The following is a 23,012-nucleotide window of genomic DNA, read 5'->3' as shown; positions in this document are numbered from 1 at the left end:
ACAGATTCCCTTTATTGTGTCAAGCACACCTATATATTATATACTCTTCTTAATTAGTGCTGTACTTTATAATGTAAAAACTGGGGAGTGATCGTTTTGTTCTGTTGTTTGTCTTCTGTTTTGAGATAAGGTCTCACTTTGCCCAGCTATCTTCTGATTCCCTGGGTACCTGCACCTTGAACTCCTGATCCTCCTGCCTCTGCGTCTCCACTGTGGCATTATAGGTGTGTACCATACCACACCTGACAAAATGTAAAACAGTTCTTTAAAAAATGTTAGGGTTCACAAAATTTTGATTCAACAGTAAATGTCGAAGGAAGCATGCTGTCACTCCTGGGTGTCACCAATGGGCACGAAAACCACCCTTCGAACGTGTAAAACAACTTGTTGTGTACTGATGCATGATTTGTGTGGGTGCACAAGCCATGACTCATGTGTGGAGGTCACAGGACAACTTTGTGGGGTTGGTTCTCTCCTTCCATCTTTACATGGGTTCCAGGGATTGAACTCAGGTCCAGAGGCTCGATATTGAGAGCCTTTACTCACTGAACAATCTTGCCAGACTCTGGTAATGTAAAACATGTATAATACTGAAGTCAGGCATGGTGACACATTCCTATATCCCAGCACTTGAGCGGAGTCAGTAGGAAGACCAGAAGTTCAAGGTCATTCTTAGCTATGTACTGAGTTTAGGCTAGCCTGGTCTACGTGAGACCATATCTAAAATAAAAATAAATTTAAAAAGCAAATAATAACATAACAATGACATATATATATATATATATATATAACCTCATTTAAGAAATTAAGTGGCAAGTTATGCTGACTTAAACCATAAATTTAAGAATGCCAACTGTTGACTATGTCCTTTTGACCAACCTACAAGAATGGGGACGGGGCTGTTGCTTAGTTGGTCCAGTGACACATAAACCAAACCTGTAATCCCAGCATTCCAAAATGGAAGTGGGAGAATCAGAAGTTCAAAGGCAGCCTAGGCTCATAGCAAGCTCCAGGCCATTGTGGACTACATAAGTCCCTATCCAAAAGAAGAAAGACAGAAGAGAAAAAAAACACCAAGGCACAAATGTCAAAAATCTGTAATCCCACACTCAGGAGGCTGAGAAAAGAGGGAGGGTGACAAGCTCTAAGACACCCTGGGCTACATAAGGAAACGATCCTGTCTCAAAAAAGACAAAAACAATTGCCTTGGATATGGTTCATTGGTATCTTGCTAGCCTAACAGGAACAAGTCCCTAGGATCAGTTCCCTCATTAGATGGATAGATAGACAGACAGACAAACAGACACGGGAGTGCACACCTTTAATCCCAGCATTGGGAAGACGGGGGCAGGTGGATCTCTGTGAGTTCCAGGCCAGCCTGGTCTACACAGCAAGTTCTAGGGCAGCCAAGGCTACACACAGTGTGACCGTCTCAAAACGGTTAACAAAGAGTGGAAAATGAGCCACAGAATGGCAGCACTCAGGTAGGAAGGAGCCTGTCCTGACACCAGTTTATTTCTCACAACCGCATAACGAGGCTATAATTGTCACCTACAGTTTACAGATTAAGACAAGTTTCAGGGGAGTTAAGAGAGTGGCCCCAGATACCGTAACAAGCTGCAAACTGATGAGACTGAACGCAGCCTGGGCAGCCGCGCAATTGATCAGGCAACCTATTCCGAGAGGCTACAGCTCCACGATCAATAAACACACGGGCAAAAACACGCCACGCAGCTACGGTGGGAGTCACCCAGAAGCCTGGATTCGAATCCCATACACCCTTTCACTTAGCCAGCCTACGCTTTGGGCAAGTTCATAAGCAGTTTTAGGTAGGTCTGGAAACTAAAACAAGGCAGCAGCGTTCTAAACAGGTATCCCCCGGCCTCGGGCGCGGATCTGGTCGAAAGCAGGCGGTCTCTCACTCACCGAACTGCATCCAATCCCATTCGCTCAGCGTGTCGATATTGCGGCACAGGTCGTCCAGCACCCGGGACGGCAGCTGGTAGATGTAACAAGTCATGGCGTGACTGCGAGGCGACCGAGCCGGCGGCGACTGAGCCGGTAGTGAAGGGCCACGGCTTCCCTAGTGAGGGGCGGCGCTGTCCGCGGGCGCTCTGGGCAGGCGAGCGAGCGCCCCCAAGTGACCAAGTGCGGCAGTACGCGCCATCCAACCCATGGCCGAGAGCGGGCGAGCTGGCGCCCCTTAGTGGTTTCATTCTGAAACACATGCTATCCGATCCCTAGGCCGTAAGGGGAGTCTCCCAGAATACAAGGCTGGCCAACTTTACCTCCATGACCACCTGGAATGCATTCAATTTAGCAGGTGTTGATGAGGTTTAAGCCAAGAAAATCCAGAGATTTTGGTTTCAGTGTTGGGCGAAGGAATGAATTACTCAATTTGCTAAACAATTTAGAAGTGCATAGGACATGGTGTCACACACTGGTCCCATTCTCGGGCGACTGAGGCTAGTTCAAAGCCAGTCTGGTGACACACATTGAGTTCCAGGGCGGGCCAATCTGGTCTACAAAGTGAGACCATGTCTCAAAAATATTTTTCTGTAATTGAAAAGAAAGCCGGGCAGAGGTGGTGCCTGCCTTTAATTCCAGCATTCACAAGTCCAAATCCAACCTGGTTTACAAAGCAAGTTCCAGAGCCAGGGAGTTTACACAGAGAAACCTGCCTCAAAAGGACCAAAAAATAAAACAAACAAAATAACCCAAAAAAGATAAAAAGCAATAACGAATAGTTTTCATATCAACAAAAACAGTTCATAATGGGGAGGTGGGGCTGAGGAAGTGGCCCCTGACTGCAGCAGTTCTTAGCACCTACACGGCAGCTCACACTCATGCCTAGCTCCATTCCCAAGGGATCTGATTCCCTCTTCATGGTGCTCACACGTGTCTGCAGTCAGAACATTTGTACATAGCTGGGCAGTGGTGATGCACACCTTTAATCCCAGCACTCAGGAGGCAGAGGCAGGCAGATCTCAGTGTGTTTGAGGCCAGCTTGGTCCACAAGATGGATTCTAGGACATCCAGGACTGTTACACAGAGAAACCCTGTCTCACAAAAACAAAACAAACAAACAAAAACCACTTGTACACACAAACTAAGTTATAAAAACTTAAAGTTAATTTTAAATTTTACTTTTATTTATTTCTCTGTGAAGCAATTGCCCTGTACTCACTCTGTAGATCAGGATGTCCTGGAATTCAGAGATCCACCTGGCTCTGCCTTCCCAGTGATGGGATGAAAGGCATGTGCCACCATGGCAATCTTTAGTTCATTGTTTTGAACCTTATTTCTCTGCCCTGCTGGGGATCAAAGCCAGACCCTGGACATACTAGGCAAATATTTTATTGCTCAGTTTATCTTCCTAAATTATTAGATTTTGTGGAATAAAGAGCCCATCTCACATTGTGCTGGATCCTACCCTCTGCCCTCCAGGAAGATTATCTCACTGCATGCTCTCCAGTCTTTGAAGCATGATGCCCTGGGTCGACAGCTTGCTCAGGCACAAAGCTTGTTCAACTCCCCAATTCACGTAAAAATTTATGGACCAGTATACGTGTAGCTTGATCATAGGGTTAATAGTTCACCAGAGTTTAGAAAAACAAAACAAGGGGATAGAGAGATGGCTCAGAGGTCAATTTCCAGCACCCGCAAGGCAGCTCACAACTATCTTTAACTCCAGTTCCAGAGGATCCAATATCCTCACACAGACATACGTGCAGGCAAAACACCAATACATGTAAAACAAAAATATAAATTCAAACAAACAAAACTGATATTTGAATGTTAACCTAAAATTCAAAATAAGAAACAAAAACCTGGACAATGTCTGTTTAAAGCTGAAGAGAAGAATAAGAAGTGAGACTGAAAATATGCACCCCAGGCCTGGCATGATGGAACTCACCTGTAGTGCCAGGTACCTGGGAGGCTGAGGTAGGAGGATGGAAAAATCTGAAACCATCAGGGAAATTCAGCAAGGCCCTGTCTCAAAATGAAGTAAGGATAGGACTGTAGCACATCTGCCAAGTCAGTACTTAACAAGCACTAGCATGACCAAGATCTTGGGCTCAAACCCCAGGAACACAGAGAGAGAGAGAGAGAGAGAGAGAGAGAGAGAGAGACAGAGAGAGAGAGAAAGAGATAGAGAGAGAGAGAGAGAGAGAGAGAGAGGAGAGAAAGAAAGAGAGAGGGGGGAAAAGACTGACAGAGAGAGAGACAGAGAGAGAGAGAGAGAGAGAGAGAGAGAGAGGAAAAATACTGTTTGACTTCGACTTCTCTTCAATCCTTGGGACCCACATAGCAGGAGAGTGCTAACTCCCAAAAGTTGTATGACTACATGTTCTCTCACACACACACATGTATGACTCTACATGTTCTCTCACACACACACGTATGACTCTACATGTTCTCTCACACGCACATGCATGACTCTACATGTTCTCTCACACACACGTATGACTCTACATGTTCTCTCTCACACACACGTATGACTCTACATGTTCTCACACACACACGTATGACTCTACATGTTCTCTCACACACACGCATGTATGACTCTACATGTTCTCTCACACGCACATGCATGACTCTACATGTTCTCTCACATACACGTATGACTCTACATGTTCTCTCACACGCACATGTATGATTCTACATGTTCTCTCACACACGTATGACTCTACATGTTCTCTCACACGCACATGTATGACTCTACATGTTCTCTCACACACGTATGACTCTACATGTTCTCTCACGCAGACATGTATGACTCTACATGTTCTCTCTCACACACATATGTATGACTCTACATGTTCTCTCTCACACACAGACACAAATAAGTAAATGTAACAAAAACTTTATTTTTGGCTTTTCGATACAGTGTTTCTCTGTGTAGCCCTGATCATCCTGGATCTTGTTCTGTAGACCAGGCTGGCCTTGACTTCAGAGATTTGCCTGCTTCTACCCACCAAGTGCTGGGATTAAAGATGTGCTTGCTGGGGCTGCTGCTGTGTGATCCAGGCCTGCTGTAACCCTCACCTCTTCTAAGCCCTGGGTACCTTCAGTAAGTTCTCAGTGTTCTGAAGTTGGGGTTTAGAATTTACGGAGCTGCAGCGAACTTCTCGACCAGCGAACTTCTCGACCAGCGAGGAAAAACGACCACCACACGAGGATTCTTCTCAGATCACGCTTTAATGGAGTGCCTCTTGGTTGAAGGAGAGCAGGAAGCGAGCCCCCCCCCCCCAGAGCACTAAAGCAGCTGCTTATATAGGGAGTAGGCACACGGGTCGCCCTGTGATTGGCTGCCACCATCAGCTGCCACCAGACTGCATCGGGATAGGCCCAAGGACTCTAAACCACCGCATATGCGGGAAGCAGGGGACACGCAGCTCCCAAAGGCATAGCCATATATCGCCATATATGGAGTTGTTTATTTCCAACGGGACAGGATGTCAGCGCCATCTTGTAATGGCGATTCTGTCCGGCTCCCTGCAGTTCCCCCTTTTTGTTTGTGAGCACTGAGCGCAGGACCAGCATCATCCAATCTGACCCCCACCTCATGATGTGTTGGTCGATCGAGGATGGAAGATATTCTCCATGGACGCACCTTCCCCTGTGCAATGGGTACTCGAGGAACCCCGGGGGTGCAAAGGCTGTGTCGCAGGAACCTACATCCGCACACCTTCCCCTGTGTAATGGATCAACAGATCCCATGGGGTGCATAGGCTGTGCATGATGGAAGCCCTAAGCGTCTCTTAGTGCCGATAGCCATGTCTGGGGGGAGGAGCCACACTCCAGGGCAGCCAATGCTTGGGAGATAATTACTTTGTCCCTCTTGGTTTGGGCATGAAGGCGGCAGACCAACCACAGGCACAACACACAGCCACCCAGGCAGCTTGCCAAAAACATGCCCACGCCCACTCACTCCTTATTGAAAGCACAGGGACCCTTTCTCTGTAATGTTACGTGCTTCTCCTAAAGGGGCCACTTCAGAATCATACATTAAAAATGGTAAATCAAGGTTTCTATTGGTGGTAAAAATCTGGGGAAAACCGTGGCATCATGTCAAACAGGCATCACCTTTGGGAAGGCTGACAGGATTCCCCATCTGTGCTCCGCCTTCCCCTGGATCCACATCATCAGGGACGTCAGCAGGATCTTCTTCCAGAGACTCAGCCTCATCCTTAGGAACTTCCTTGATCATGCGTGTCAGCCGGCTCGGAACCCAAAGCGGAGCCTCTTGGCCCTGTGGAAAAACACATACAGCTCCCCTGGATCTTGCCACCACAAGATCCGGTCCATACCATTTGTTATCCAATACATCTTTCCACATCACATATTCCTTTTGTTACATAGGGCCTGCTGCGTGCTTTTCAGCTGCTGCAGTACCCGACTCATTCAGGTTTAAAAAATTAAGTGTGAAGAGAGCAAGGGAGATTCTTTCCCTGGGGGAAGCGGATTCAGCTATTCCCCCTTTTGGTTTTTGCAGAATTTCTTTAATACTTCTGTTAGCTCTCTCCACAATACCTTGTCCTTGCGGATTGTATGGAAGGCCCATAATGTGGGTTACCTGGAGCTGTGCACAAAAGGCAGGAAATCCATGGGAGGTATATGCTGGGCCATTGTCTGCCTTAAGGCTAGGGGTTTTCCCCAGGCAGCCCAGGCCTCAAGGCAATGTGTTTTTACTTGAGTCACCTTTTCTCCCGCTAGGGGCATGGCATGAATAATGCCAGAAAAGGTATCCACTGATTGGTGTTATCACGCCAGATCCATTTGCGTCAGGATCTGCTTGCAACTTTTTATGAGTTGCTTTCAAGGAGCCTTGTTACACTCCACAATTTTTTTTTTATTAGCCATATATGCAGTTCTTCCATTGGAAAAGCCATTCTACTGTTTTAAATTAAGAGTTTAATATCTTAACTGGCAAAACTGGGAAGATTTATCCATAAACAGCATTTTTTATAAAACTGTTGTAGAATAAGTTTTATATTTAATATACACACTTGCCATAGCTGAATTATAATTAATATACTGTATTTGTTGATTATTGTATACTTTACCTGATGATTTATATTTTACCTGCTTGAGTACCTGTTAGGCAGCTTTCTTTAAGCTCTCTATTGGAAACTGTTTTTTATAAGAATTTTACCTAGTGGCTCAAGGTCTCCCATAAGAATATTATAACTAGGGCTTTAACTATTGTATATCTAATTAAAGTTTGTAAGCTATCCTCCTCTTAAGTTTTAAGTCTGCCTTGCAGATAGGAAAATGGAAAAAGGAAGCATTTTTTAACTAATGATGCTGGCCTCATTAGACACCAACATGTAGAAGAATGAAAATAGATCCATATCCATCTCCATGTACAAAACTTAAGTTTAAATGAGCCAAAGGCCTTAGCATATAAAAATTATGTTGAACCTGTTCTTTTTATTTATTTATTTATTTATTTATTATTTATTTATTATGTATACAATATTCTGTCTGTGTGCAGGCCTGAAGAGGGCACCAGACCTCATTACAGATGGTTGTGAGCCACCATGTGGTTGCTGGGAATTGAACTCAGGACCTTTGGAAGAGCAGGCAATGCTCTTAACCGCTGAGCCATCTCTCCAGCCCCCCTGTTGTTCTTTTTTAAAAATGCTCCAAGATCCCCGGGCAGTAGGCAGCAGAAATGCTGTAGGTCCCAAATGGTGGTAGCGGGCCATGTGGTGGCAGGCAGCGGGCCCTGGGAGCAGCCAGTCCCAGGCAGAAATGGCTGCCAGTCCCAGAGCGGCGGCCCAAGCGGTGGTGGTGGTGGCAGGCCATGTGGCGGCAGGCAGTGGGCCCCAGGCAGAGACGGCTGCTGGTCCCCGAGCAATGGCTAGTCCCAGGCAGAAGACAGAAACATGGATAGACACGACATGCAGGGTGAGGTTGAATGTTTATTCAGGGGGTTATGGAGGAGGAATGTTGAAGGGGAGGACAGAGAGAGAGAGGGAGAGAGAGAGAGAGAGAGAGAGAGAGAAGAGGAGAAAGAGACAGAGAAGGGGGGAAGAGAGAAGTGGGGAGAGAGGCAGAAGCAAAGCTGCCTCTCCGAGAGGAAGATGGAAAAGAGAGAGAGCTCAGGCCAGAAGCTGAAGATCAGCCTGCCTCAGCAGATGGGGAGGGGAATGGGTGTGTCTTGTCTCTTAAAGGGACCAAAACCATAACATTCCCAGGTCTTCCTTATAATAAAAAGCGCGCACGTCAAGGAAGCAGAAAAGGAAGGGCCCAAGATGGCGGTGGGCAGGTCAGGGGTAATGGGAGTGGGCGTGGCTTGTCCCTTAAAGTGACAGGAAAGCACAACAGAACCTTACAAAGAAAAAATTTTTGAAGTACACTTTGCCACATCTCAAACACAGCCTCAGTGGCACAAACATTTGGAGAAACCATAAATTAGATCTCCTGAATTGAGAAACTTTTGTATAACAAGGCTAGAGTGGGAAAAGATCTTTACTTATCATAAACCCCTTCCAAAAATATATGAAGAACTCAGGAACTTAGTTATTAAAAATTAATCCAATAAAAATATTTGTTACAGACCTAAACTGAAAACTCTCAGCAGATGAACCCAAAAATGACTGAGACACTTAAAAAAATGCTCAAATATAACATCCTTTAGTCCTCAGAGAAATGTAAACCAAAACTCTGAGATTTTATCTTATCCTTGTAAAAATGACCAAGATTAAAAATTACTGTTAACAATTTATGCTTAAGAAAATGTGGGTAGGGAAAAAACTCCATTGCTGGAATTGTAAACTGACAGTCACCTTTGGATCACACATAGTATTGAAAAACCTGGATGAATCCAGACTCTCCCAGGAGGAAGAGAAGAACCAAAAATCCAGGGCCAGCCTGTTCAGCGACCCTGCATCAGGAACTAGCCGAAGACAAAGTTAGACTGCAATCCTGATAACAATCCCAAGAAACAGGGAGCCTCCCCACTGCTGTACTGTTTTAGGAACTAGCCCAAGAGAAAGCCAGACCATCTTGAGAATAATCTTGAGAAACAGGGAGTTTCCCCCTGTAGGTACTACTGTTCGAGGAACTAGCTGATTACGATCTTGGAGAGGCAGGGAGTTGTCCTGCGACCACCACTGGATTTTTGGAATTTATGACCCTCCTGGACCACTGGGCTGTGGCCCCTTTTCAAAAATTTCCTCTCCAGGTTACTAGAGGCCGAACTCCTCCCCTGCCAACCAAAGCCACGTGCGCGACCTCAGCAAGGAGGGTCTCTGGCGAGCCATGGGGGGGGGGGGGGCGCCCGCATCATCCCTAGACCTGAGTGAGAGTCTCCCCAGCACTGGGAGTCCCCCATTATGGCTATTTTTTTTAAATTAGGCAAATATCTACCTCAAAACTTAGCAATACCCCTTTTGGGCCTAAATACAAAGTTGTTTAACCATAAGAACATGTGCTCAGCCTTGCTTACAGCAGAATTACTTTATCATAGCCAGAATCTGAAAACCCAAATGTATCTCCTTTACACCTAGGATAAATGAGACACCATCCTTTTAAATATCTATGAATACCACAAAATATCTTGGAGCAACTTTAAGCAAGCAGGACAGAAGTTTGAGTCCCGTCATCTCTGCCTGTGAAGGCAGAAATGTTTTTTTTTTTTTAACCATTATCAATTGTTAGAGTATAACTCTGGCCCTTGATAAATTTAATTAAGAGGCCTGAGTCTCAGCAGGCCACCCTGAAACCACACCTAGTAGCAGGAAAGGACCTCAAGCTGAAACAATACGACTCCCACCCAAGAGCGGGCCGTACAAATGGAAAAACTTGTATTATAAGAACTTTAACTCTTGAAAGATCCCCTACTTTCTTTACATCTTTCTCCCGCTTGCAAGTAGGGAGGAGGCATAGGGGCGGGCGTGGCTCCGGAGGCGCCAATGGGCCCACACCCACCCCTGCTGAAGCATTAAGTACAGGGGGCCGCCTCCACCCATATCTTTCCTCCTCATAGTCAGCGGCGGCTTTCTCCAGTTCTTCCTCCTCCTGAGGGTCTAACTCCTCCTCAGACAGATCCAGGCCCACAAATTCCTCAAGCACCCGATACAGGGGACCTCCCCTCTTTTCATTTGCCTCCTCTTTAGAGAGGACTGCATCAGGATCCTTTTCTTTTACCTTTTCCTTTTCTTTTGTTTTTACCTTTTTCCTTTTTCTTTTAGGCCTATCCAAGTCTTCTCCCTTTGAATTTGATTCTAAAAGACTGTCCTGGTGTTCAATCAGGGCTCTCCACCCCTCTCTCGGAATGTCCATATTGTTTCCCTCCTTGAGGCAACTGTGCACCAGTCGCCATAGGGGCATGGTGCCCTTGCCCAACCTGTTTTCTTGTTTAGCTCTTTCCAAATCTCGGCCGAGTTTCATGATGACACATATGGTGGCCACAGAGATTTTGAGGCAGCGCAACCAGAAACAACAGCCTAGGACAAACACCACAAACGCAAAGAACACAAGACAAAACACCCAAGGATCAACTCCCGCAATCAGCATACTTGGAGAAACTTACCAATGTCACCACTCCACGTGTTGAGTTCTGAATCCTCTTCGGCCCCTCACCTGGCGACCGAAGTTCCCGGGTTTCGGCACCAGCTGCGGCGAACTTCTCGACCAGCGAGGAAGAATGACCACCACACAAGGATTCTTCTCAGATCACGCTTTAATGGAGTGCCTCTTGGTTGAAGGAGAGCAGGAAGCGAGCCCCCCCTCCCCCCCAGAGCACTAAAGCAGCTGCTTATATAGGGAGTAGGCACACGGGTCGCCCTGTGATTGACTGCCACCATCAGCTGACACCAGACTGCATCGGGATAGGCCCAAGGACTCTAAACCACCGCATATGCGGGAAGCAGGGGACACGCAGCTCCCAAAGGCATAGCCATATATCGCCATATATGGAGTTGTTTATTTCCAACAGGACAGGATGTCAGTGCCATCTTGTAATGGCGATTCTGTCCGGCTCCCTGCACGAAGCACACTCTTGGGCCTGGGGACATGGCTCAGTTAAGAGTGTAAGCTACTCTTACAGAGGACTGCAGGCAGATCACAACTGGCTGTAACTCCAGTTCCAGAGGGTTTGATGCCCTCTGCTGACATCCACAGGCACTACACTCATGTGCACAGACACAGACACACACACAATTTAAAACAGAAGTATATTCAAAGCCAGGATCCTGTTACAACTAAAGAATGCCACTTCTTTTCCCTGCAGGTGAGTTGCTGAGGGGTATTCCTTGCCCAGATAAAATTCTCCCACACTTACCATAAAGTTGTCCCCTGTGGCTTCCCTGGGCCTGAGGAATCTAAGCTCTTTTGTTTTTTTTTTTTTGTTTTTTTTTTGGGGGGGTTTTTTTTTTTTTTTTTGGTTTTTCGAGACAGGGTTTCTCTGTGGCTTTGGAACCTGTCCTGGAACTAGCTCTGTGGACCAGGCTGGTCTCGAACTCACAGAGATCCGCCTGCCTCTGCCTCCCGAGTGCTGGGATTAAAGGCGTGCGCCACCATCGCCCAGCTTGCTCTTTTGTTTTTTGAGATAGGGTTTCTCTGTGTAGCCTTAGTTGTCCTGGAACTTGCTGTCGAACAGAGACCTGCCTGCCTCTACCTCCTGAGTGCTGGAATCTGATCAGCAGTATCTATGGGGTCAGTTTCCAGGCCCATCTTAATGTTCCCTACTTGCAAGTTTCCTGTCTTCCACTTAAGGTCAGGCATCTACATGCTACTAAGGATTGGTTTCTAATTTAGAAACTAATTTTAGGCTTTTTCTTATAATTCAGTGGTATTGCTCACCTTTTTGGATGACCATCTTAAACCTCATCTAATTTTTCTCTGCTCTGCTGTCTTAGGTTTCTATTGATAATAAACACCATGACTAAACACAACCTAGGAAAGGAGGGGTTTGTTTCAGCTTACAGTTCCTCTGAGGGAGGAACTGAAGCAGAGGCCGTAGAGGAGTGCTGCTTACCAGTGTGCTCAGCCTGCTTTATCACAGTATCCTGGACCAGCAGCCCTGGGCTGGCACTGTCGACAGTGGGTCTAGCTCCCTTACATCAATCAATTAAAAAAATGCCCTGAAGACCAATCCGACGGAGGCATTTTCTCGATGAAGGTTCTTTCTTCCCATGTTTGTGTCAGTTAAAAACTAGCTGCAGCCCGGCAGTCATAGTACACTTTTAATCTCAGCACTTGAGAGGCAGAGGCAGGTGGATCTTTAAATAGATCAAGGCTAGCCTGGTCTACAAGGCAAGTCACAAGATAGCTAGAACTGTTACACAGAGAAACCCTGTCTCAAAAACAAAGACAATAAATAAAACTAGCCAGTATATCAGCCATTGAACTATCAAGATTGTGTATAGTGACGGCTGAAGCAGGCAAGTGGCTGAAGCCAGGAGCTCAGGGGCTATACTGGAGTTTCAGGCAGGGCAGTGACCAGCATAAAACTGGACTGAGGTGCTAAGGTGTGTGTGTGTCTGTGTGCACGCACGTGTGTATGTGTGGTGCTGGGGACCAAACCCAGGGCCTCAGACATGATAGGCAAGTGCTCACCCACTGAGACACACTCGTATTTCATGTCTTTCTAGTGCACTGCTCACAAGTCCGGTGCCCTCTGCTCAGTTATCAGTGTTGACTGCCTGTGAAAATGTGAAATCACTCACTAGTTTTGTAGGTTAAAAATCTGTTCTCAAATTATTTCTTAAAGATTAGTTATGCGTGTCTGCATGTGAGTATGTGCACAAGCCTGCAGGTGACCTTGAGGCCAGAAACATTGGATCCCCTGAAACTAAAGCTGGCTGTTTAAACTAAAGCTGTGAGCCCCCCGACTTAGGGGCTGTCCCCTGAAAGAACAGCAAGTGCTCATAACTGCTGAGCGCTCTCTCCAGCCCAGCTGTTCCTTTGAGAGGTTTCTAAAGGCTCAGCTCAGCCTGGAACTCTCACTATGTGACATAACGTCTGCCTCCTGATCCGAATGCCTCCACTTGCAGAGTTCTGGGATCACGGAGTCGGCCACCACACCTACCTCAACATCTCACCAGCATCTTCCTCAGGCTTTAAATGCATTTACAGAGATACTGGGAGGCTAGAAGAAACAATGCTAAATAAAAAAGGAACCTAAGGCTGGAAAAAGAGACCAAACGAAAGGGAGGCCTTGCACCCCCCCCCCCAGCCCCACCATGCAGCAGACATCTCAGCCCCACAGGAAGGAAGGGCACTATTAAAAATAACACAACACACCCGCTTCCTTCACTGAGCACAGTTTATTGTACTAAAGGTCAGCTTTTTCAGAAAACTCAAGGCAGAAAACATTTACAGGATGCCAAAGGAAGAGCACACATGACTCATGCTTTGGACAGCACATAGAACAATATTCAAATTTCCAGTTTAATAAGACAAACAGAAGATCTTTTTGAGACAAAGATAGGTTTAAAAACATAAAACCAATGTTGTCACGCTTCGGTACCTGCAGACTTTCTGAACGTTGGCACCCTCTACACTTGGCTATGTCACTCATGGAAGCTGTGGACTAAGGAGTGACAGGGTGGTGGCAAATGCTCACTTTGCTGATCTTAAGGGCACCAGACTGTACTCAAGGAGACCAGGATGCCAACCAACACTCCTATAGTCATCCACAAAGGAGGAGCATAGCACAATGGGGTTCACAGAGTGCTCGGAGTAACATGGGAAAGTTAACTTAGGAGTTAAATGAAGGCCAGGCATGCTAGTGCACGCCTGTAATCCCAGCACGGGGTGGTAGAGGCAGGTGGTCTCTGAATTTGAGGCCAGCCTTGTCTACAAATCGAGTTCCAGAACAGCTAGGACTACAAAGAGAAATCCTGTCTCAAAAAAGCAAAACAAAAAACAAAACAAGAAAGAAAGGGAAAAATGAAGTTAAATGAAAACTCAGGATATAAAACTGTACATCCCCTATGATCTCAGCTATGACAAACAGCTTGAAGCAATCAAACTACGCCCTGCAGAGAGCCCCCTTAAGTGGTTACAGGAAGCTGAGAGTGCACAGGGCCTGTCTTTTTTCTTTCAGCTGACTATCTTTTCTGGTGTGTGCAGCCATACCCAGCCTTCTCTAATTTTTCTCTACTAGAGAAATTAAAAACAAACAAAAATTATGTCCTTCAAAAATGTCTCACAGAAGTAATGAATATGAATATTTTAGTACATAAGAAAGGATGTAACCATCCATAAAACTGTGTACTTTGTGACCCATTATTGGGAGGGTGTGGCTCAGTGCAGCTTCAAAAATAGCCTCCCTCTTCTCTCCTCCCCGCCCACCACCCACCCCCAAATCTAAGAGTGCCCAGGTCCTGCCAGTAGAAAATGCAGAGCCCAGCTGGAATGCCAGGGGTTGACAGACAGCAACGGCAATGCCCATTCCTGGCAGCAGCTTCCTCACAGAGGATCTCACAACCAGAATTAAACACACGACTGCTCTTTTCTACCGTGTATGCTGATGTCAAAACACCCGTGACAGTGACCATGGGACGCCTACCTGGCTCACAAACAAGAGTGCTGCCAGAGTGGCTCAGGAGGCTGGACTGCAGTGTGAGACCCCGTTTCCAAATGAGAAAAGGGCATAGCAGGCCACGGAGCACACACAAGCTCCCAACACTGCAGCAAGGGACACAGGAGGATCACAAGTTCAGGGCTAGCACTCCCTACTGAGTGATTGAGACTGGCCTGGGCTACATGAAACACTGTTTCAAGAAAGTAAAAAAAAATAAACAACAACAAAGTGCTGTGACATGGAATATTAGAAAAAGTTCTGTCTAAATACAGGACGCTAAGTTGTTCCTCTCCTTGTACACTTAAGGCTCTCCTCAGACAGACAGACCCTCCAGACTCTTCCACCAAGCACCCAACATTCCAGACTATAGGCTCCTGACACATCAGGCACTGGGCCTCGAAGAACTCCGTCCCTGCCCTGGGGCCTTCTCAGCCTTCCCAAAGCAGAAGGCGGGTGCCTTCTGTTCAAATGCCACTGCATTTTCCAAATCAAGGACACACTGCAAACATCCTTACACCCTTCCTTAAGAACTTCCCAACTTACCAGGAAGTAAAATGAGAACCCTTCTGATGCGTGTTTCTAGAAAGGGCTGATTCAGTAGCATTTTGTGATGTTTACCCTTAAACACCACAAAGCCCAGTGGCGTTAGTTAACTTTCTTTTTATGTAACGCAGTGCATTTTACTCCGAGAATGAAACATTTTACAGTGGAAAGCAAGTGACCTGTCCTATGAGTGGGTTATGACTCAGAACCATCAAAGCTGGAATTCAGGACCACTAATCTCAATGGACTCCCTCAGGCTCTTCTCCCAGGGTCTGATTTTCAAAGTGCTCTTGTGTCAGCCGCTCTATATCTTTCTGCACATTTGGGTGGTCTTCCAAATCTTCATAGAGCGACCTGACGATGTCCAGCCTCCTGTAGTTCTCGGGCTTGACCAGGCTTCGCACAACCTGAAGGCACCGCTCTTTCAGGGTATACACTGCAAGGACAGGAAACCAAGTCCTCAGAGGCAGACTAGAGACATGTGAGCCAGATACCACCACCACCACCACCACCACCACCACCACTACCACCACCACTAACTACACTGACCTTGTGAATCTCATTGTAGGGTAAAACAAAAAGCAGAGCACACATGATAGTGTCACGTCAGCAGGTCTCACAGCGCTCAACTGGCTCATCAAATTGGCCCAACGTTTTTTTTCAACTAACCAAATGTGAAGTGATCCTGGCAACTCAGGGCCTAAGCTTTAAGCAGGTCCAGCCATGTCTGTCCATTCTTAGGAGCTCTGGGTTACCCTGCTGGAGAAACTGCACCAAGAGGGACAGGACAAGGCCTTTGAAGAAGTCATTTAAGAGACCCAGCTTTAGGCAACTACCAACAGGAGACAGCTGCATCAGGTCCTAACAGGAAGCAAATTAACCTGGCCAAGCTCAGTCAGACTGGAAAATTTAACAAAAATAATGGGTTGTGTTAGTTTGGGAGTGAGTGTCACATGGTAACAGATAACCAAAACAGTGTGTACCTGGATGTAGGTCAACCCCTGCTATTTGAACTCACTGGGAGCTGGGCAGAGTGACTCATATATGTAACCAGAGCACTCAGGAGGCTGGGGCAAGATCTCTCTAAATTCAAGGCTAGCCTGCTCTACACAAGTAAGTTCCAGGTGAGCCAGGGCAGTAAGTAAGACCTTGTCTCAAATAAATAAACAAAAATTAAAATATCATAATAAATCAGGCATGATGGTACACGCTTATAATCCTAGCACTCAGGAAACAGAAAATATGATGGAAGTTTGGTTGACATATAGAGTTCCTGTTCTGCCAAGGCTACAGAACAAAACCTTTTTCAATAAATTGAAATAGACCAAGTATACAGCTGTAAGCCAAGCACTCAGGAGGCAGACACAGGCAAATCTCTGTGAGCAAGTATCAGGACGGCTGTGGCTACAGTGAGACACTGCCTCAGGGGGAAGAAAGGGGGGAGGGGAAGCTAGGGACACAGTAAAGTGCTCACTGTGCAAACTCAAGGGCCTGAGTCGGATTCCTAAAACCCATGTTAAAAGCCAGGAATGGTGGCACATGCTTATAATCCCAGTGCTGGGGCAGCAGAAAGAAGTTGCCTAGGGGCCCACTGGCCAGCAGCTCTAGTCTTAGTGAGTCCCAGGCGGACAATTAGAGGAAAAACATCTGAGGCTGGCCTCTGCCCTCTACACCCATAATGAATGATATACCTGCACAAGCAAGCACACTCACAATGGACCAAGAGATCTAGCTCAGCCGAGTACACAAACTGATCCCCAGTGCCGCCACATAAAACCAGACATATGCTTGTAATTCCAGCAGGAAGATTAGGGGTTCAAGGTCAACCTCAGCTACATAATGAGTTTGAGGTCAGCCTGGGAAACATGAGATCCTCTCTCTCTCTTTATCCCCCCCCTCTCAAAAGGTCACAATAATAATAGTAAAAGTAATAAAAGTCACCAGGGAACTCACAAAATTTAACACTGCTCAAGTCTCTTTTCTTTCTTTCTTTTTGGCTTTTCAAGACAGAGTTTTGCTGTAGCTTTGGAGCCTGTCGTGGAACCAGCTCCTGTAGACCAGGCTGGCCTCGAACTCACAGAGATCCACCTGCCTTTGCCTTCCAAGAGCTGGGATTAAAGACATGTACTAACCACCACCCAGCTCAAGGCTCTTTTCTGATTATACTCTTTTTTTGTTTTGGTTTCTGCCCTGAATATGGCTCTTACCGTGTAGCTCTTGGCTGTCCTGGAACCTTATGTAGACCAGGCTGCTGGAACTGAGATCTACCTGCCTCTGCCTCCCAAGTGCTGGGATTAAGGGCAGACCATCAGACCCAGTCCCAGCATTCTTTTTACTTCCCACTTAGAGACAAGGTCTCAGAAAGTAGCTCAGACTAGCCTTAAATTTGTTCTGTAGGCTGGCCTTGAACTTGTGATCCTCTTGTCCTAACCTCCTGAGTAGCTGAGATCACATCTTACTCTCCCTTTGTTCTGGGATTCCAGAGCATAAGTCTGTTATAAGACCAAGGAACCAAGAGTATTATAGTCCTACAAAGAGATACCTTGGCGTAGCCAACTCTTAGGAGCCCAAAGTGATTCTGAGACACAACATCTTTGCTCAACACAGGACAGAGAAACGAAATACTTCCATTTCATCTATGGTAGAAAATAACATAAAAAGGCTAGATCCCAGCCAGGTGGGGTAGTGTGCACCTTTAATTCCAGCAGTCGGGAGGCAAAGGCAGGCAAATCTCTTGAGTTTGAGGCCAGCCTGGTCTACAAAGCGAGTTCCAGGACAGCCAGGACTGTTACACAGAGAAACCCTGTCTTAAAAAAAACAAGCCCTGCCCACAAAAAGACCAGATACCCTGCCTATCTCCAGCACCCTCCAGTGACCTATCTTCTACTCATTACAATGCTCACCCGTATCTTTTTCAAAGACTGAGCCCATGTGGTGGGTGACTCAGGCCTATAATACCAGCACTTGAGAAGCTGAAGCAGGAACATTTCTCTAAATTCTAAGTCAGTATGAGCTATATAGTTCCAGGGCAACCTGGGTAGAAAGCTATAAAAAAGATGTTAAGATTATCAACCTGGCAGTGTGATGTTGGCAAAAATAGGCTGTCCATCCACATTGAGGGATGGCACAAACAGTTCTGTCTGGTTAACCAGAAGTCCATCATGCGTCCCCGCATCCCTGAAGAGCCAAAGATGACCTGTCAACACAAGCAGAGGGTGTTAAGAAGTCACACTGCTCTGAATAAGACACCTGTTTATTAATTGCCCCAAACCACACAAAACACTTGCCTTTCACTCTGCTTAAGGTTACATACAACAAAGCCTTTGGAAAAGGAGCTTGATAACAGAGCTCCTCAGGACCGTCCCTTATGCATGAGAAAGCAGGGCTGGGCTGAAGGGGGCAAAGACAGGAAGCAGAAAGAAAGGGCCTGGGCTCTGCAAACATGGAGGGAAAGTACATGCAGGGCAAGGAAGTGCTGGCAATCTCACCACACACTGCAAGATGTGAAAGGCCACTGGGTCTCCAGCTCGGGAGGTGTAAAAGCAGAATGTTGACACTAGGAGAACATAGATGGGGCCAGGCACACACCTTTAATTCCAGCACTCAGGAGCAGGCAGAGGCAGGCAGACCTCTGTGAGTTTGAGGTCAGCCTGGTCTATAGAGGGAATTCCAGGACAGCCAAGGCTATACAGGGAAACCTTGTCTCGGAAAAACAAAACAAAATAAAACAAAACAAAACAACAAAAAAAAAGCCACAGGACTCATGACTAAGAACAGGCAAACTAATGTATAGTGTGAAAAGGGGACAAGCGCTTGACTCTGTGAGGGAGGGGCTGAGTGACAAGAGGCAGGAAGGATCCTCGTGTGATGACAGAAAAGTTCTCATCTCTAAGTTTACCTAGGTGTTGCTGCTACTGTCAAAAACTCTCAAAGCCCAGCGTAAATTATACCTTCATTTTTAGAAAGAGGATACAAGAGGCAAACCTCAGAGATAAGACTGTTTGGAGCAGGAGCAGGGCTGGAAAGATGGCTCAGAGGTTAAGAGCACTGGCTGCTCTTCCAGAGGTCCTGCGTTCAATTCCCAGCAACCACATGGTGGCTCACAACCATCTGTAATGAGATCTGGTGCCCTCTTCTGGTGTGCAGGTACAGCTGTATACATAATCAATAAATAAATCTTTAAAAGAAAAAAAAAAATACCCAAGTAGAATGTTTCAGAGGAAGACTAAATCAGAATGATTTTTCATGGGACACAAACTTCCTTGAAGACTTAGTGGACATTTTGTTTTGCTGGAGATTGAACTCCAGGCCTCCTACCTAACATGAAGTGCCTTAGTACTAACTAGAAACACAGTTCAAACCTATAAAAGTTTTTTTTTTTTTTTTTTTTTTTTTGTTTTTCGAGACAGGGTTTCTCTGTGGTATAAAAGTTTTTTTTTGAGACAGGGTCTCACTGTGTAGCTGAGACTAGTTCCAAACTCATGGTAATTCTACTGCCTCAGTCTCATTAACATTGGCATTACAGACATGCATTATCATACCTGTCTTAATTATTTTTATATAAAATTAGGCTCAGGACTGTACAATAGTACAGTACTTGCATAGCATGAGTGAGGTCCTAGGTTCAATTCCTAGCAGTCACCAACCCAAAGTACAAAAATTTAAAAAACTGGCACAGAGGAATCTTGGAGAAAACAAAATTAACCCAAGTTTCTATGTAAAATAGGAGACTAAAGAAATCTTGATTCCTGTTGTGTTCTTCCTCAACAAACATGAGAAGTTTGGTATAAAAGACAAACTGCTACATGCTGAGGTCCTGTTCAAACAAACAAATAAATAAACAAGTAGGGGGTTGGAGAGATGACGGCTCAGTGGTTAAGAGCACTTGTTCTTGTAGAGGATTGGTTTCCAGAATCCATAGTATCCATCCTTTGCAACTAGACTTTCTGGAGACCAGAGTCCCTCACCTGGCCTCTATAGGCATATCATACACATGGTACAGACACACCCTCAAGGGAACACCCAGTCAGAACTTGACAGAATGCTTGCCTATCATGTCCAAACCCTGGGTTCCATCACTAGCACTAAAAAAAATATTGTGCTATATGTCTCCAAACATGTAAGATATTTCTTTTTGGCTGGGTGGTGGCACATGCCTTTAATATCAGCCCTTGGGAGGCAGAGACAGACAGATCTCTGTAAATTCAAGGTCACCTGGTCTACAGAACTAGGACAGGATCCAAAGCTACAGAGAAACCATCTAAGAAAGAAAGAGAGAGAGAGATTTCTTTTCTCCTCTATATGTCAAAAAATAAAATTGAGAAGCATTAGTTTACTTCGTTATTTTTTTTTTTTTTTTTTTTTATTTTTCGAGACAGGGTTTCTCCGTAGCTTTTGGTTCCTGTCCTGGAACTAGCTCTTGTAGACCAGGCTGGCCTCGAACTCACAGAGATCCGCCTGCCTCTGCCTCCCGAGTGCTGGGATTAAAGGCGTGCGCCACCACCGCCCGGCTACTTCGTTATTTTTTAATTTATTTTTATTTTATGTGCATTAGTGTGAATGTATGTCTGTGTGAGGGTGTCAGATCTTGGAGTTACAGACAGTTGTAAGCTGCCATGTGGGTGCTGGGAACTGAACTCGGGTTCTCTAAAAGAATAGTCAGTTCTCTTAACCGCTGAGCCATCTCTCCAGCCCCAGTTTATTTCTTATTGCTTTGTTAAGTCAGGATATCATGTAGCTCAGATTGGTGTCAACTCCTGATCATCCTGACTCCACCCAGTTCTCCAAGCTACTTCAAGTTTGTAGCACGGTGCCTAACTGCACAAGCTCATTAGATATACCACCATCAGGAGAAAAGACCTCTCAAGAGCCTCCCTGATGGTTATGAAAAGTAAATGATTCTGTTCACATGTGCAATCCTAGGACTCTGGAAGTTGAGGGAAGAAGACTGCCCCAGTTTTTTTGTTTGTGTCCCAGTGTTCTACAGCTGTGAAACAACAAGACCACAGCGAGTCTTGCAAAAGGAAACATTTCACTGGGGCTGGCTTACAGTTTCAGAGGTTTAGTCCATTATCAGCATGATGGGAAGCATGTGGGTACCCAGGCTGATATGGCACTGGAGAAGAAACAGAGTCCTACATCTACAAGCAGCAGGCAGAGAAACAGACTTTGGGCCTGGCTTGGGCTTCTAAAACCTCAAACCCCACCCCCAGTGACATACTTCCTCCAACAAGGCTGCACCTACTAATCCTTTCAAATAGAGCCATTCCCTAAACATTCAAATATATGGGGCTATTCCAATTCAAACCACCAGTTTGCTTGGTCAAAATTATGTTCTCTTTTTTCAAGTGAGTGCAGGAATTTAGGACATGGGATCCCTGGAGCTGGAGTTACAGGAACTTGTGAGTTGCCTGACACAGGGGTTGGAGGCCAAGCTCGACAAGCGCAGTATGAGCTGGGCTTGGTGACAAAGGTTTTTACTTTACTCCTGGTACTCAAACGGCAGAGGAAGTAGGATCTGAGTGAAAGGCCAGCCTGGTCTACAAATTCCACATCACATCTTTTTGTTTGTTTCAGATGCAATCTTGCTGCATAGGCCTCAAACTCACTGAAATCCTCCTGTCTCAGCCTCCTGAGTCCTAGACTACCATACCCAGACTTGGGTATGTTTTTCAGTATATAAATATGGCAATGTCACACAGCCCTATTTCTCTAGTGCTAATATAACCTTTGGAATTTTTTCTCCCCCTATTTAGCAAGTAAGCAAAAAGGCCTGGGGCAGTTGACTCAGCTGCCTGAGTCTTGGGATTTTACACACAAGCAGCTTCGCTTGTTCTTCATTAACATTTAGGCAGGGCCTTGAAAGAACTTTTCTCCACTATTGGTAGTTTGTTTTTTAATTATTATTAGTTATTATTACAGTGTTTTGCCTGCACACTAGTTAAGAGGGAACCGGATCTCATTATAAATAGTAATAAGCCACCATGGGGCTGCTGGGACTTGAACTCAGGACCTGTGAAAGAGCAGCCAGTGCTCTTAACCTCTGAGCCATCGCTTCAGCCCTGGTGTTACGGTTAGACTAGGTACAAACCTGAAATCCCGGCACTTAGCGGCGGAGGCAGCAGGATAAGGAATTCAACCCAATATTCTATACTCACGAGTGTTGGGCCAAGACGCCAGCGGATGCCATAGGCGACCCTCCAACTACAAGCACCGACTCCCTCCCTTGGCTGACTCTTCTGGGAGGCGAGCTCCTTACCTGGACACACCCGCACTCAGCCCACGCTTTCACAACCCTCTGAACCCGGTTCCTATTGCAGCGATTATGACACCGGCTGGCTCGTGTCTGTTCATGCATTTGTCTGTGCCCATCCGGGCTGTCACCACGAAGTCAGGGCTTCGGATGCAGAACCAGACCGGGAACTGGGGACATCGCGGCCGAAAGGACAGTTGGGACCGGGCATTTCTCAGTGGGTAGGAACAAAGTGCTCGGGGCTGGAAGGAAGGCGCCGGGCCTGGGACGGCACCTGCGGCCTGGCGCGCGTTCGTACCTCGGTAGCTGTGGATACGGCGGCCGGTGCCCGGTGGCAGCGTCGGGTAGGGCTGAGGCTCGCCGTCGAAGTTGAGCCACAAGGGCAGCACGACGCGCGGGCTGCGGTTGCAGAAGATGACCTGAGAGGGCTCGCGCGAGTTCACCGAGCGCAACACCGGCCGCGGCCGCCCGGCCTCCATCTCCCCAGGGCCCGGCTCCCCGGCCGCCTCCTCCTCCTCTTCACTGGCTGCCTTCCGGGGCATTGTCGGAGCTGGACGCCTCCGGATTCGCAAGCTGGATGTGGGCGGCGCGTGCGTGTGGGCGTACGCGCTCCGGGGCAGGCCTGCGGGCTCTAGACGAGCTCCGTCCGGCCTGAAACGCCGAAATGGCGGC

General features: G+C 46.5%; 2 protein-coding genes across 2 annotated transcripts in view; both read right to left on the bottom strand.

Annotated features, from left to right (window-relative positions):
• The window catches only part of Irak2 (interleukin 1 receptor associated kinase 2), a 53,191-nt gene extending 51,127 nt beyond the window's left edge, over positions 1–2,064 (bottom strand). Inside the window, exon 1 of the mRNA XM_041635347.1 lies at positions 1,927–2,064. Within this exon, the coding sequence (XP_041491281.1) occupies positions 1,927–2,020 (94 nt within the window). The 5' untranslated portion in view covers positions 2,021–2,064. The remainder of the gene's footprint in view (positions 1–1,926) is intronic.
• An 11,206-nt stretch (positions 2,065–13,270) lies between these two features.
• Vhl (von Hippel-Lindau tumor suppressor) lies at positions 13,271–23,012 on the bottom strand. The gene is made up of 3 exons (XM_041642451.1): positions 22,639–23,012; positions 18,162–18,284; positions 13,271–15,524 (listed from the first exon to the last, which is right to left on the bottom strand). Exons 1-3 carry the CDS (start codon positions 22,880–22,882, stop codon positions 15,328–15,330), a joined length of 564 nt encoding a protein of 187 aa, XP_041498385.1. The 5' UTR covers positions 22,883–23,012; the 3' UTR covers positions 13,271–15,327.

This window comes from Microtus oregoni, unplaced genomic scaffold (assembly GCF_018167655.1).
Source record: "Microtus oregoni isolate MIOR12 unplaced genomic scaffold, Mior012 000002F_ref0000024, whole genome shotgun sequence".
NCBI classification, from domain to species: Eukaryota; Metazoa; Chordata; class Mammalia; order Rodentia; family Cricetidae; genus Microtus; species Microtus oregoni.
The sequence above is the reverse complement of the archived record's forward strand: the minus strand, read 5'-3'. Positions and strand labels throughout refer to the sequence as shown.

Coding starts and splice junctions, on each gene's coding strand:
- Vhl (XM_041642451.1), bottom strand. CDS start 22,882: ATGCCCCGGAAGGCAGCCAGTGAAGAGGAGGAGGAGGCGGCCGGGGAG. Junction 18,285..22,638: donor CCGTATCCACAGCTACCGAG/GTACGAACGCGC, acceptor TTGTGTTGACAG/GTCATCTTTGGCTCTTCAGG. Junction 15,525..18,161: donor TGCCAACATCACACTGCCAG/GTTGATAATCTT, acceptor CTGTCCTTGCAG/TGTATACCCTGAAAGAGCGG.